The sequence below is a fragment of the Cydia pomonella genome, chromosome 6, assembly GCF_033807575.1.
Source record: "Cydia pomonella isolate Wapato2018A chromosome 6, ilCydPomo1, whole genome shotgun sequence".
NCBI lineage: Eukaryota > Metazoa > Arthropoda > Insecta > Lepidoptera > Tortricidae > Cydia > Cydia pomonella.
The window spans coordinates 7613427-7629542 of NC_084708.1; the positions used below are offsets into that span (position 1 = coordinate 7613427).

The following is a 16116-nucleotide window of genomic DNA, read 5'->3' on the forward strand; positions in this document are numbered from 1 at the left end:
TAGCATCTTATAGTTTGACAATTACATTTGAAAGTTGTGGTCCAATGTCAAATGTGCTTTGAGGTTACGTTCTTTGGAAAATTCAATAAAATAAGGATTTTAGTATAACAAAGCGATGGCTCATTTGATACGTGCGGTAGGATTCAAACCAGTAGGAGTTATAACTAGGAACTTTAACAAAATCGTAATTACGGATGACGGATCTACTATAGTTGCACTTCATAGAGACCAAGAATTTCCATACGAACATTCAAGACCTCTTCCTGATGAAGTTAAGGACGAATCTATCCTGAGAATGTCTGATTACAAGGAGGTGAAGAGAGTTTTCAATAATGTAAAGCCGGAGATAGCGAGGCAACAATTATCTGCAATGACACTGACTACTAAGCACCGCTGGTTCCCGAGAGCGAGAGACAAGAAAGCCAAGAATACTGAAATGGACAGGCCGTACTTGTAAATATTCAAAAATAAAGAGTTCTGGTATAGATTTACTTAATGAAGAATACTTTACGCATTCAGAAGCATGCATTGTAAGGAAGGTAGTAGTAACATTATTTTAATTGAATAAAAACTGTTTCCGAAATAAAATACTTTTATTTTCAGTACATATACATCATCTTAAATATACCATATCCTAAAATGTTAAGAACATATCCATCTCAACTTTGATAAACAGGGTATTATAGAATTATTCATTTTAAAGTTACAACTCGGGTCCCTACTGTATATGATATCAGTAAAATTTACAATAGATCAAACAGTTCACAAGACTAGACCCAACACAGGTTGTGTATTGTCACCAATTAAAACAAGTTATAGACGTCACTCACATTTATCAATTCCTGATTTTCTTAGTTTATCAATTATTCCTTGTTATTCTGTCCTGTCAGCCACAACACCATAATTAGTTTCTTAAAAAAAAAAAAAACTAACATCTTCATGTTTTTTTCTAATCATGGATTTTATAAACACATTCACTGCTAGACAAAAAACGGTGCTGTACCCCAGAAACCGGTGGTCTATAGCTGCGTACAAAACATCCAGCCCAGCGGGTTGTCCGGCATCTGAACAAAGTTCACAAGCGCCCACTAGGTGGGTTCCCGGCAGTGAATGTGTTAAGATACTAAGGAGACATAACAATGGCATCATATGACAAGAAAAAGTTGATTAGACTAATTTTAAGCTGTCAAATTGTTAAGTTCAATTTTCCAACATGAAAACCAAGGTAGCTGTGATGTTATGAGCAAAATCCAGACCCTCTCGTTCCAACCCAAGAGGCTAACTTATTAATTTAATTTTAAAAACATGTGTTATGTTTAAAAACAAATAAAATCATATTTAAAGTGTTTGTAGCCAACATGCATTCTTGAGTTACATACATAATTATAGCTATACCTGAGATAAAAATTGTGATAGACAAAATACTAGCAAAGGCACCTTGGAAGTGGCACTTTTACTATAAGTCTGAATGCTTAATAATTTATTCTTTAGCCACTCCATTTGATTCCATTCTAATGAGATGTAAAATGTTTGAAATTTTACCTCCATACCACATAAAGTTCCACTCCGTTTCTAATTCTGATACAAAACGTTTTTTTTTAAATATGATGTACTAACAGATCACAAAGCCCAACTTCTTAAATTTCACTTGCACAACTCGAGATAAGTTGTTGTTTATTTGGCTTTTATTAATTTACCACTTCCTCAGTATATCCTCCGTAACATTATAACTTGTGTATCAACTAGCCATAAAATGTAATGTAAGAAGTGCTTCTTATAAAATATCTTTTAACTAGACTATGAGAAGTGTGTCGAACATTACTATAACATGGGTAAGATTCTAAATCATTAAAGCAACCCACTTCAGACTACAATACAATGTTTATCACAGTAACAAGCAAACTGCTTAACACTATCATACATCTATATTGTTCTGACACATCTCCGGCAAGATAAATAAATGTGTTAACAAAAATATTAGTCTGTAATTATAATCTTTATAAACATAGAAGTACCTATATATTTTCAAAATATATTGTTTAATTATTTATTCTTATCAACTATCACATATTAGCTTCCCTTGGTGCTTTTGTAACGTAATATTGCACTGAGTTTTATATTATAGAATCTAATGATAAAATTTCGTACATAGGTTAAATAAGTGAGACAAAAATAGCTGCAATTAAAACTTAACCATTCAATAATGTAAGTTACAAATTTCTAAACTTTGCACAAAATACCAAAATGTCTAACAGCATTCTTTACAATCAAATATGTTAACGGCACCAATCATGGGACATTTCAGAGAAAAAATGGAGTATTTTTTAATATTTCATCATCATCTGTAAAATTACTACCGCTTTATGCTTTAGAAATTGAATATCAGTCATTAAGTTTCAAAGTAACTAACTAATATCAATGAATAATTAAACTTAAGCAGCTCTTTGTCTCTTGTTTATGGTAAAATGTTGGCAGCGATTAAAAACTGATGGTAAATACTTGTTTTACAGGATTTGTCTATACCATCCCATTACTGGTGCCTGTTCCATTATAGGGATGTTTACTATATGCATTGATTTATTGTATTAAGATGTGTAAAGTTTAAGAGAACATCGTGCCGAGTATGGCACTGTACCTGCATTCTTCAAATGTTTGTTTGACAGTCGAAATTACCGCATAATGTGCAAAGCCATACAGCGCCATCTACATTTCGCACAATTCGTAGTTCTAATTTGACTGCTAAAATTTACACATCAAATACAAGCATCGAATCTTTCCTAATATTTAACCATAGAGCCAACTAGGGCCAACGATATCTACGGGCCATCCATAGTGCAAAGATCTTGATTGTGACCTGTTTCGTGGGGTAGTCTAAAATAGAGCTTTAACGACACGAATGTGCAGCCAACTGTCACGCTGGCAGCGGACAATGTGCCCGCGCGCCGTGACACTCGCCGAGACAATGACACGCTGAACTAAATACTGTTAAACACATCCATTACTTTAGACAGCTATCGTGTTGCACAAGTCACCGATTCCAATTTGTCCTGGTTTCGCATTTGTGGTTGGGTTTTCTTATTTTTTCTACATACACACTCTTTACCTCATGTCACTGTCATGGATGGAAATCATTCTCGTTTTCGTGGCCACGCTTGCATGTGTCATATAATCCATAGCTCGTCATGAAGTTATTTGTATGTGCCTTTTCAAATCATTACAAAAACAGAAGGCGGCCTTGGCAGCGCCCAAACCCTTTTATTGCCAACCTATCTCACAAGATACATAATTCTACACCCTCCTTTTGTGTTTTATTCGTATAGCATTTTTTGACTTGTCAGCGAGGCTTGATTGATCTCACGTTTTTTCTTTAATTTGCGAAGTACCCATTAAATGCGAAGTGGGGACAAATTGGACCGGCTTCTCAATTCCCAGTCTTGGAACAATAACTTACTGCTATAAAAATAAACTTGCCCTTAACAAGCGTATTTACTTTACATACAACACATAAGAGTCATTTTATGACTTAAGGCTAGAAGACTTGTACTATACTGTTGAATAGATATCATTTATAATTTACTCTAATTTAAAGAAGCTTTAACATCTTATATAAGTAATTTACTGATACTGGACATAACTTTACTTATACTACAACAGATCATACTATAAAAATAAATTTACCTTTGGCTCAAAAATAAAATGGCATACGATATCAATGCTGACTCTAAAAATCACAATTCAACCCTAAAAATAGAGTGCTCGATTCCCTAACATGGACTATAGTTAATTCGAATTTATGAAACTGAAAACAGTTTAAATCTCCAAATAACTCACATTCACTGGTAAAACTTCGAAGTCCAGGATAAACGATCAAAATTCGCGTTAATAGTGGTGGCTGTATGAGCGGTCGAGGCTCCGGACGCGATGAGGCAGCCTCAGGTCGCAGGAGAGGCTGTGGTAGGCGAAGGGGGTTCTGGGTCAGCGGAGGCGGAGGCGGAGGTCTCTGTCGAGCGCCTGGAGCTGGCGCAGGAAGCCCTCGTTGGGGTGGATGTCGCGGCGCGCACGCACGGTGGCGAGCGCCTCCGTCAGCGACATGTTGCGCTTGATCATGAGGAACGCGATCGCGCAGGTCGCCGACCGGGACACGCCCATGAAGCAGTGGACGAGCACGCGACCTGCACACACGGGTTGGTTAGTTTCGCTGCCAAATCACTAGGGCGCTTATAGAATCTTGGCTCTGAGATCTAAGTGCTTCATACCTACATTTTATACGAGTATGAATATTCAAATTGTACCTACTCGTTTTCATTACATTTCACCTTCAATTTCAAGTTTAAGTAGTTTAATAAGTTAGGTGGTTTGGAAAAGATACCTGAAGTAGGCAGTGTTAACCTATCAACATTATAGGTTTATGCCTTTACGTTTATTCGAAAGAAATATGTTTATAGCTACAAAAGGCTAAACGGCATTATCTATAATAACTAGTTAACCTTAGAGCACAGCGGAAAACCGTATCACCCAAGAAAATATTGCGTCGTAGGTACTGTTTTTCCTGTTTGTCAAGATAGATAGTGTACCTATAACTTTTAGCAGCACAGTATATTGTGCTCGTGAGTTGACTGATTACGAGGTCCAACCCAACACATTAAAGCAGCAGATCTCTATTTATTTAATTAATATTATATGTATAATTAATACAGGTAGAAAAAGACGAGAAGGTACGAGGTAGTATATCTAAGATACTATCGCTGCGCACTCGTGCTCAGCCTACTGGTCTAGAATTACATTAGACTACTACGAAACTTTTTTTTTTTTTTTTAATACTTCGTCGGTGGCAAACAAGCATACGGCCCGCCTGATGGTAAGCAGTCTCCGTAGCCTATGTACGTCTGCAACTTCAGAGGAGTTACATGCGCGTTGCCGACCCTAAACCACCACTTTAACCATAAACAATGTTTAACTCACTTCCCCTAGAAATGCCCTCGTCGATAAAGTTGGCAGCGATGTGGAAATACTTGGATATGTCGGTGGTGGGTAAGTCCATCATTGGGAAGCCCTTGTACCGCAAGCCGGGGCAGTCGCGATAATAGAGGTGGTCGGTGTCGACCTGTGTGTAGCGCTTGCCTTCGGCAGTGTTCAGCACGTAGGTGATGCCCATCCGGCGGAGGAACGCCTTGTCTTTTGCGGCCACCCTGTAAACAAGGAAATCTTAAACGAGGAACTTGTGAAGCACCGATAGCATTTGTGCTTAACATAGAGAATTTAACTGCGAAAGCATTTACATTTTGTTTGGGAGATTAGGATTCCTTCATCGGCGATAAAACGGTATCGAGCAGGCAGGCAGGTGCCACTATATATATCTGCGTATATATTTAATATACCTTATTTTGAGTCTTGTTAAGCGTCGTAAGTGAAAATATGTCGAAAAAGGAAATTCTGCCTAAAAAGGTATCTACATAATGATGTAAACGATTCTAATTTGTTTCATTCTTTGAATATCGGTAGATCTGGCAGCTAAAATTACATTGGAATCTGAATTTTAATCAATATTGGAACCTAAATGTTGTAGCGCGACTCAGTAAGTATTTTAGGAATGTATTACGACAGTGACCTGGTATTCAGGGTGGCTGTTATTTCGGGAATCTGCATTCACGATTAAAATGAGTGAAGGAATTAGTAAGCCGAATAAGAAGCACTAGAATGTCTTTTAACTAATTAAGTTCCGTAAACTGAGGTTGATTCCACGGGTAGCATTGATTAAATTTTTTTTAACTAAGTATAAGAAGATGGTTTTCATTAAAGTCGAGCTTAAGAATGCATTCCTATGGTTGGCAACCTTAACAGAATACAACAAAAGAAAAAACTCACACACAACAGCTTAAAACTCGATTAATAATTATGTCACGAATCAAAGTATTAACCCCAATGCCTTGGTATTTTACCTACTGATATTATGGGTATATGTAAAAATATCTAACTCTAAGACCGAGCCACCTTTTGTAACCAAAAATATAATAAAAAATACGCCCATCTTTTTGGAGGCTATGATACTTCTAACAGACGAAAAAATTGACACTTCTAACACCTCTGAGGGTTACAAATAGCCCCATAGTTAATTTTCCCAAACACACACATAGAATAGAATAGAATAGAATATTTTTTTATTCGTAGACACAAACAAGACACATTAAATTACATGATATAACAAAAACAAAGGAAGTATAAAGTGCCACGAAATGGCCTCATCTCAGCATGTTGCTGGTGGCTTCCAGCGCTGATCTTCCGATGAGACCATCAAGTGAGAAAAATCACGAAAGGTAACAGACAAGAAGGAAAAAGACAAAATAATATAGAGTGAACAAATTGAAAAATAGATAAAAGATAACGACTAAATTAAGTAAAGATTATTTTTATATCAAGCATCGTAAACATAACACTGTATCGGTCCGGTCCAACCATACCTTGGCTGAACATTACAGCTGCATACGCAACAAGCGCCAACGGTAGCTACACGAACTAAAAGGCAATGACAGACCAGACCAACATCGAGCGTCCATTTTATCAATTTACAAGATTTTTATATTATGAAAGCAGCATCAGAGGAAGACGAATACTAACATAATAATACTCAAACATGTATGGCATAACAGGAGTGGTGAACTATTGCTCTGCAGAAGGAACAAAAAACTTGTGGTAAGCGTAAGTAAAAGCGTACAAACTACAGGCAGCTAGTATCAAGTCTGTAGGCTTCCTGGTTAAGTTGGTGATTAAGTAAATACTGTTTCAACTTTGACTTAAAACTATGAATACTTTGCAGGTTTCTCAAGGGGGGAGGGATGTTATTCCAGACCTTCGACGCGGCGTAGCGAAAACTTCCCCGAAAAGCAGCTGAGGCATGGCGCGGCGTTAACAGTTGAATCCCACAGTTACGGCGTTCGCGAAGCTTAATACAACATAGCTTATTGAAGAGATATGGGGGGGTTTTATACTTCATTACACCAAAGAGCAGACAAGCAAAGTGAAGTTTACGACGGTGTTGCATTTTAAGGATATTATGGCTATTCAGAAATGGAGTCACATGAGCTCTCAACGGAATATTAAAACAAAAACGAGCACAGGCATTTTGAACACGTTGAATGAGCCTTTTTGTTTTAGCAAGAAGCCGAGGCCCAAACACTACATCCACATAATTCAGCTTTGATAGGACAAGTGACTCAACTAGTTGACATCGCAGGTTTTCGCTTAAATATGGCCGAATTGTATATAAAACCTTAAGCTTATAAAAACAACTTCTAATAGCCGCAGCAATATGCTTCTCATAACGTAGTCCGCAATCCATTATGAGACCCAGATTACACCCTCTCGACCGGTGTGTTCATCAACTCAACATCCGCTGTAATACTGACACCAGACAGTTGTTGCCTACTGCCAAACACAAGGTATTTAGTTTTGTTTGGATTAAGCTGCAGGCAGTTTTCTGTGGCCCATGATGCTATTGTGGTGAGATCTTGATTTAATTTATCTATTGCACTGTCAATATCGGCTGGCTTACATGATATATATACTTGTATGTCGTCTGCATATATGTGGTATTTGCAATGCGTGATGTGAGACCTTATATCTGCAGAGTATAATATGAACAGGAGCGGACCGATTACCGATCCCTGAGGAACTCCTCTTGTCAGTTGAACCTTTTCAGAATAATGTGAAGAACCGTCACTACAACACACTTTAACAATTTGTGATCGATTATGTAAATAGCTTTCAAACCACTTTACAGTTTTATAATCAAAACCATAATAGCTCAATTTGGATAGGAGCAGGTTTATATTCAAACAATCGAAAGCCCTAGAGAAGTCAAGGAGGACTAAAAGAGTGCACATACCTTTGTCTTGAGCATCCAAGATGTTATCAGAGACATCGAGTAAAGCAGTCATAGTGCTACGTCCTTTCCGAAAACCTGATTGGACATCCGGTAAAATATTGTTGTTTTCTAAGTAGGCAGTTAGCTGTGTGCATACAACTTTTTCCATTATTTTGGATAGACAAGGTAGTATACTTATAGGCCTAAGGTCTGTGAGCATGGACGGGTTCGATACCTTAGGCAGAGGATTGACTACTGCTAATTTCCAGATATCCGGAAAGTTGGATGTAAGAATGGAGGTATTTATTACGCTTGTAATAAAATCAATTGTGTATGGAAAGGTTAAAATAAGCATGTTTAGATTTATTCCATCAATACCCTCAGCATTAGATTTTATGCATTTAATTACTTTAATTATTTGATTAGAACTAATAGTATCTAGGTGGAAAACAGAGTCATTGAACTTGTGAAACTCAAAATAGGTCAACTGTGATATAGTGACACCTGAAGTTCCTGGTAGATCTAGGAAGTGTTTGTTCAAGGTATCAGGATTATTAAATATAATAGGTAATTCATTATTCTTTCTAGGCAACACTGTATTTTTTAAGTTTTTCCATAAAGTTTTGGGTTCATTAATTTTATTATTTATATTATGTTTGAAATATGCTACCTTTTCAAAATACAGAGCTTTATTTACTATAACTTAAGGTCTTTGTAGTATTGTTTTTTGACATCACTCTGGTTTTTGTGAAAATCTGCCGCAGCACTGTCACGCAACCTCATCATGAATTTGACGGTGTCAGTAATCCAGGGGTATGATTGAGCTTTAATCACGGTTGTCTTGAGAGGGGCATGTACATTAAATAGATTAATAACTTGTTGATTAAAGGCTGTTACCATGTCATTGACATTTCCAAGGTTTGTTATCAAGTTCCACCTCACGCTCCGCAAGTCCACATCTAGAACTTTGTCGCAGATATTTTTAAAAGCAAGTCCACATCACATAAGAGTACGCCCGTCTGACGCAATATAATTTTCCAGCTGTCGAACGGAAAAGAAGTTTATTATTTGCGCATCGGGAAACGTGCGTGGGCCGACAATACGTGGATGGTGAGCTATATCAGCATTATTGAATACTTTATAAGGCGTCCTTGGTACTCTGGGGATGCATATTAGAACAATAGAATTACCTAAAGCATGGATTAGAAGAAGATTATACCGATGTAGGTATAATCTTTCAGTACAATGAAGGCAGGTAGGGTGAGGTAGGTACAATATTAACACATTCAGGACCAACGATTCAGCGTATGGGTCATGCTCAAACAGTTCCGCAGGGCCAGTGACTGACGTTTGAGTCATGAATAAATTCTGATTTAACCATAAACGAAACGTAATTTGTCGTAATAACTTACGTATCCACTAAGTTAACAACCATTTCTATAAGGTATATTACGATAAAAATTATGAATGTTTTTTTTTAATGAAAATGGAGCCTCAAATATTCAATTTTGGTTTACTATCGGTGCAATAAAGTAAATATACTGAAATTCTAGATACATACACATAGCAAGCAAACAGATAAATCCATATTTCAAAGATATTTTATATTATTTACCAAAATATGTATATTTTAGAAGTTATAATAAACTTTATTGGCTGGTTTTAAAGCTTATTTCATATTGAAGCTGTTTGATATTGTACCATTTTAGAACCGATTACTGTTTGGATGATGGCACGCAACATTTACCAAACCGTAGTATAATAATATTTTGTGATGTGTGAGGGGTAAGGCAACGAGGATTTTCTCCCACTGTACTTTTATGCCATAATATTTGGAGATCGTTGTATTGTATCTTAGGCAATTATTTTTCGTTTCAATATTAACAAGGCAGTTGAAACAGTCACCACTTACTAATATTGTATTATCATAATAGTGTGTGACAAATATTTACAACTTTTATAAAAATATTTGGATTTGGGTGAGGGGTAAGGCAAGGGAAATGGATCAAATTGAACTTCCGAGATTTGACCCATAGAACAACAAGCACAGCAAGTTAAATATGTAAAAAAATTAAAATGATCATTCCTACAAACTGCATTTTTTTTTGATAGACACAGAATAAAAATGTTGTTCAACTGGTCGGCTTTCTAAGCGGCGATATATTTACCGTGCGCGCCAGGCCAGAGACCCATAAGCTGAGTCGTACGGTTTAGCTAAAAACGGTTAGTATGGTGGCCCGGCGTATTGTGTACGCTCGACGGGTCTTGGCCATGAATGGGTTAAGATCTGAGGGCCTACCGCGAACCATGTTCAACGTGTTGCCTCTCTGTCGCACTTGTAAACTCGTCCGTAAGTGTGACAGAGAGGCAACACGTCGAACGTGGTTCGCGGTAGGCCCTCTGATCTACGTACCTATAACAAGTTCTCTTCATACATTTGATTACCTCTACCTTTTATGGTTCGTTCGTCCGTACCTCAGAAGGAAAAAGTTCGTAGTGTGTATAGAGGCATCCGCCTACTGAATAAACTTCATAACTATGTAACACAGTAGTTGGCCCCGAGCTGAGACATTTTAAATTAAGTACAATTATTTTTATCCCTGTAACTCCTTAACCTCCCAGGATCATCCCATCCTAAATAAACTTAAAAATTCTGAACTGCGTTCCTTCCAATTTTCATACAAAGATAATCAAGACTTCATCTCACATAACATATGTACATAATAATATATAATATATTATGGAACATACAAACATGAAGAGCCCCTAAGACCTCATTACACTAGGTCGATAAAATCTGATGATTAGTCCTATGAGGACGTAGATACCTAATGATGATGTTATGTCTGGGTAAGTAGCTATGTAGCTAACGGTTAAGGCAAACTAACTATTTTATTTAATTAACGATCTACAGGTCCCCCACTTATCGTTATCTTGTTAATTACCGTAATTGCCCCGGCCACTTGATTTACAACAGAGACTTGGCTTTGTTTTCAGTCGTGGACACAGTACACTGACTAAAGCTATGTGGGCAGCCGCCTACTGACAGATTCATCACGAGGTTTATTTATATTACAACGATTTTAACACGTGGACAATGGTAACAATTTATAAAATTATTCGGCGATGCTATGTGCGTCGACCAGTTTAAATGGAACCTACAATCACAGATATTTGTTATGAGACTAGCGGTCAAATTATAAGCCACAGTGACTGCGAAGAATATAGAGGCAAATCTATTGTAGTCTCTGTCGTTACCTATATTTCAGTTATCACTTCGGGTGATGATGTAAAACGATATTTTCGGTCGAGTAATTGTTTAATAATACATATGAATACTATGTTCCGTAATTCTAACACTTTTAAAGCGAGTTTAGAAATACAAGAGACTATTCCACTGTCAAGGTACAAGGTACTCAATTTGTCGGGATCTTTGTTTATAGGGTTCCGTAGTCACCTGGAACAACTATGGCATGAATATATAAATCAGTTACGCCGACAAAAGTCGTTATAGGTACAATACGTTATAGGTACGTTCAAAACGAATCTTCGAAAACCATTTATATGTAATAATCGGTCCGAAAGAAAAAGACGCACGGGTAACTACGGAACCCTACACTCCTGGCCGGTTTTTTTTGTTTGTCCTAATCCTACCGAAAAACCATCTTAACGATTTGAGTGTTCAAGTTTCAAAATAAATAATAAATCATAATCTATTAATAAACAACTAAAATTTTGAGGTAAACTGCAATATTATTATTCCCATCGTTCACCGAGCGCAGACGAGTCTAAAATGCAAAACAAATTTGGCAATAAATATCAAATTATGTTATGAATCCCGAGGCCCACAACCCACAAGTTCCTGCACAAGATCGCTTGATGCCACATGCCTGTGCATGCATGTTGAATACTCACGCATCCCCCACGTAGAGTCCAGGATACACTTCATTAACGTCCGGCGTGGGGCTGTAGGAGTGCACGTCCATCGGCCGCCGGTACGCGCTCAGCGAACTCAGCATTGACATCGACGACGACGAGCCGAAACTCTGCACACGGGAGCCGCACGTCACACAACATAGAAGCTGACCCATCCCCGAAAGTGTGTCACGGACGTGAACGTTTGGACGTCGTTTAGCTAAAAGGACCTTCACGCTTCAGACACCTAGGTACTTAATTCAGGACAGGGACGCAGCAATACGTATAATTCTTCAAATGAAGTGACTCATATAATATCGATCGAACTTCACATCAAGAAGTTCGTTTGATCATCAAGTGTTAACGTATACCTATCTGTCAATTACTGAATTAAGTAAGGTGTGTGAAGCGCTTAACATGTTGCAATTGAAACCTTATGTTCTAAAACAAAAGTATTTAATTGCAAATTCTTGCGGGTTAGATCCTTTTTGCGAAATTACGTCTTTTGTGTTATGAGGAAACGCGGTGGGGCCTGCCCAGGTAAAGGCGGTCTAGACGTTTTGTAGACTTCTGTTTCCACTTCTAAAGCTTAAAATTAGACATTATAAAAACGTCCTTTATTTAGGTTTAACTGTTTAGTCTGGAAATACCCAGAGTAAGGAAAACATCTTAGAGTCAGACCAAGTTAAGTTGGCTGCGATTTTGACAGCCCACACACACACACACACACACGCACGCACGCACGCACGCACGCACGCACGCAAACCCACACACACACACACACACACACACACACACACACACACACTTGCCTTGCACGTTGCCTTAACACTTGCACAGGCTGGGCTATCAAAATCGCTGCCAACTTAGCTTGGTCTGACTCTAGTTTTAGCCTACATGTAATTCTTCTGATAATGTATTGTGGAAAAAATATAAAAGCAATCACAAATAAATTCACTTTAGTTCACGTACCTACTTAAAGGTTAGCTCTCTTCGAGCGCTCGGTAACCCTTTCACAGAGTATCGAGATCTGGGGTTGACCATGACTTTTTTGAGTCGGCACGGCATTCCAAATAATCAGTTAATTTTGTGACCGGGCATTCCAGAACCATATTGATCAATTGCAGTGAACAGAAGAGACATGGACGTGGTAATTGGAAACAATAGAGAAGGTATGAAACAGCCGCCGCCTTTCCTCTTAAAACACCTTTGGCACAGATCCGTTACAACGCCAACGTAAAATTATCTTTTAGAACCACAATAGGTACAAGTACATGGTACACTACACGCTATCTTCTCAAATATAATTTACACAACAGTTACGAAGTTAAGAACGTGAAAAGCAAAACACTTGTGACGTTAATAAGCAGTATCTTACGATTTTGCTAGTAAATATTTACTTCTCTAAATATAAACAGTTTGTATCGATGATAAGAGGGTAAACGTTCATGTCAGTGCACCGATCAGTAATAAATATTGTGGGTAGGTACTTTCATGCAATACACAAGTCTGTCTGTAAATAAAATCAATGCAAATACTCAGTTTATGGCTAGTCATGAATTCGATTGTCGTATTAGAATAAAATAGTTAGGTATTTAATTTACGACTTACATGATTGTAGATAGATAATTTAAAATAAAACATGCATCGCTGAATGACATCAGTTAATAAGATAGGTAGGTATCATATATTTATTATACAATTACTATATAAGGATTTGTTTACCAGTTGACAGTCAGCTACCTAATATCTACAAGTACACCTGTACTGTACCTGTAAGTACACCTGTACTTGGAGGTGTATTGATGGCAAGTGACCTACGTGCGTACCATCATCGTCCACACTGTAAGTGTAAGGGCTCCTCAACACGATGGCCCATCGTAGACCAGTCTAAGGGACGCAGCTATGCGGTGGAATGAGATAGCACTTGCTCCCTCTAACGTATAAATGCGTCCCTTTGACTGGCCTACGCTGGGCCATCGTGTAGAGCAGCCATAAAGAAGGGCCTAACCAAGGACTAACGCAAAATTGTAGTGTATTTATTATTAGAGAATTATTATTACACATTTGACCAAAATTCAAACTGAAATTACATTATTTTTGCATGGGAAGTCCCCAAGCAAAACAATACTAGGTAAAAGTGGGCGCGATGGAAAATATCGCGATGGTTATGTAAATAACAATTTGTAAACAATCTAATTTCGACTGCATTCTATTATATCATTTTAGTATTACATAGGTGGTGATATAGCCGAGGGTACATTCGTATGAGCAAAATTTTAATCAGAGTTAAAGTGTATATCATATTTTCCGTCGCAAGTTTAGCGTGGCGTGTCTTTTGACCCATTCTAATTTCCTGGCTTTACACCACCCTTAATCTATAATCCATATTATTGACTGTTATTCCAAACTGTATTTTTTTTTGTAAAAATATAAATATTAAAGTAGTTACTTCCTAAGATATACGAGTGTTGCTGAAAGTATCCATTCTAAATTGTAATTTAATATTTTATATTAATTATAATAAGTTTAATATAATTATGATTATGTTGCATAATAATAAAATTATAATAAGTTATTGACACACATGAGTTGAAAGTAGTTCATGTAAAAATAAATAAAAATAAACCATTATCAAACACCACAGGTGTTTGAATGGCAGGTAGTATTTCAAACAGGGTCAGGCATAAAACCAGTTGCCAAACAATCAATAAGGTTTAATTTAATTAATTAAGATTGGGTTAATATTGACAATTTTGGCAGTTGACAGCCTATAATAAAAGTTAGTCACTGTACTTTTTCAGGCAATAAGTTTTGATTCATTTCATGCAATTTATTTTAATTATTTTGAGATAATGTGCTCTGATAACCAAACAGCAAATTCTCTTTGTTATAACTGACCATTGCCATGCTTTAGAAAGCACATCATTTATTTTAATAATGTTAATTATATGTATAAAAAATAAGAGCTAAAAACCAACTAAAGGCTGATAACAACAGGCTAAGACTAAGAGTGTTTTTTTTCAGACAGCCTTTGGAATATTTTACATAATTTGAACTACAAGGCCTATACAAAAAAAACATAATTGATTGTAACTTTCAGCTGGATTCATGTTAGTGTGATTTATTTGCTCCCATGGGATGGCATAGTTTTTATTAATTATACATGGGCAATTTTTTTTGGAATGGTGTTATTTACAAAGTGTTAGTGATATGTATATCAAATTGGACATTTAGTATCTGTCACAGATGGAAAAATTCTACTATATTTTGTTGTGTGTCAGAAGTAAACTACTTATTTACACACAAACAGCTGATAAATTTGAATATGTCTATCATGTCCATCTTTTATATAAAAAGTAAAATTTTTTTTTTTTTTAATTAAACCCTTTGAAAGGTTTTTTTTGAATTAAACCCCATTAAACCCAATCCAAGGTAAATGTAAATGGATAAAATAAAAAATCAAATTGATCAGCTACCCTTAGAAAACATAAGAAGCACACAAATAAACCAATTGATAAATACCATTAGTGTTCGCAGGTAGGATCCTACCCGTTGTTCATTAGCAGCACAGTATTTGTGTCTTGGAAACAATGTGCACTGTTGAACAGCCTGAACACACCATCACTATTATTTAAGCCAGTTATTGCAGTCGGCACGATACGATTAGTAGGTATCAAGTCCAATAAAAAAAAAAGAACATAAGCCAGACTCCCAAATTCAGCCAACTCAGGCAAACATCTTGAAAGCGATATTTAATGTACGATTGCACATTTGTTATGAAAGCTGATATCCCGTAAGTTCGCATGAAATGAGGCGACCTTGTGTCCATGACTAATACTTTTGTATTAAAAATAGCACTTGTGTTGCCGTCAACATTGTCCCTGCCTTTATTACATTGTACTTTTCTAGTTAACATATAAGTAATTATGAATAAACGAATACATATAAACAGTGCGCGGTACTCACCGTATCCCTGTAGCTCATTTTTGTAGTATTTATAATTTAATTTAAAAGCAGAATGTTATTTATTCCCTCAAGCGTCAACAGCACGAAATTATTTATTATTTTACGCAGAAATAATTAATATACGCTATACAATAAACTGATGGCAAATCAAATTACAATTACGGTGTGATAACTACGCGCTACACATATGATGTGTACAATACAACTTCTTCTCTTCGACAACTTCAATTCAATACAATAAAATAAATCAGGATGAATGAATGGTCAATGGTGGTCAGTGGGGGTGTACTATGACGTAAAACGAATGAATGAAACTGAAATGGTGCGTCCACACACTCCACTTCACATACATCTTTGTTTCAATATTGCCA

At 36.7% G+C, this 16116-nt stretch overlaps 2 protein-coding genes across 3 annotated transcripts; one reads left to right on the forward strand and one right to left on the reverse strand.

Moving 5' to 3' along the window:
• Nucleotides 1-15: 15 nt before the first annotated feature.
• Nucleotides 16-588, forward strand: LOC133518842 (large ribosomal subunit protein mL42). The gene has a single exon (XM_061852584.1). It carries the CDS (start codon nucleotides 116-118, stop codon nucleotides 455-457), a length of 342 nt encoding a protein of 113 aa, XP_061708568.1. The 5' UTR covers nucleotides 16-115; the 3' UTR covers nucleotides 458-588.
• Nucleotides 575-16029, reverse strand: LOC133518841 (dual specificity protein phosphatase 13B-like). Of its 2 annotated transcripts, XM_061852582.1 has the most exons (5): nucleotides 15746-16029; nucleotides 15302-15388; nucleotides 11777-11907; nucleotides 4963-5189; nucleotides 575-4172 (listed from the first exon to the last, which is right to left on the reverse strand). In XM_061852582.1, exons 1-5 carry the CDS (start codon nucleotides 15761-15763, stop codon nucleotides 3976-3978), a joined length of 660 nt encoding a protein of 219 aa, XP_061708566.1. In that variant the 5' UTR covers nucleotides 15764-16029; the 3' UTR covers nucleotides 575-3975. The 2 variants fall into 2 exon arrangements, with proteins under 2 accessions (XP_061708566.1, XP_061708567.1); XM_061852583.1 differs by lacking the exon at nucleotides 15302-15388 and having other exon boundaries at nucleotides 15746-16014.
• Nucleotides 16030-16116: the final 87 nt, after the last annotated feature.

Coding starts and splice junctions, on each gene's coding strand:
- LOC133518842 (XM_061852584.1), top strand. CDS start 116: ATGGCTCATTTGATACGTGCGGTAGGATTCAAACCAGTAGGAGTTATA.
- LOC133518841 (XM_061852582.1), bottom strand. Junction 11,908..15,301: donor CCTACCTGCGAACACTAATG/GTATTTATCAAT, acceptor TCCCGTGTGCAG/AGTTTCGGCTCGTCGTCGTC. Junction 5,190..11,776: donor GGACTCTACGTGGGGGATGC/GTGAGTATTCAA, acceptor CCTTGTTTACAG/GGTGGCCGCAAAAGACAAGG.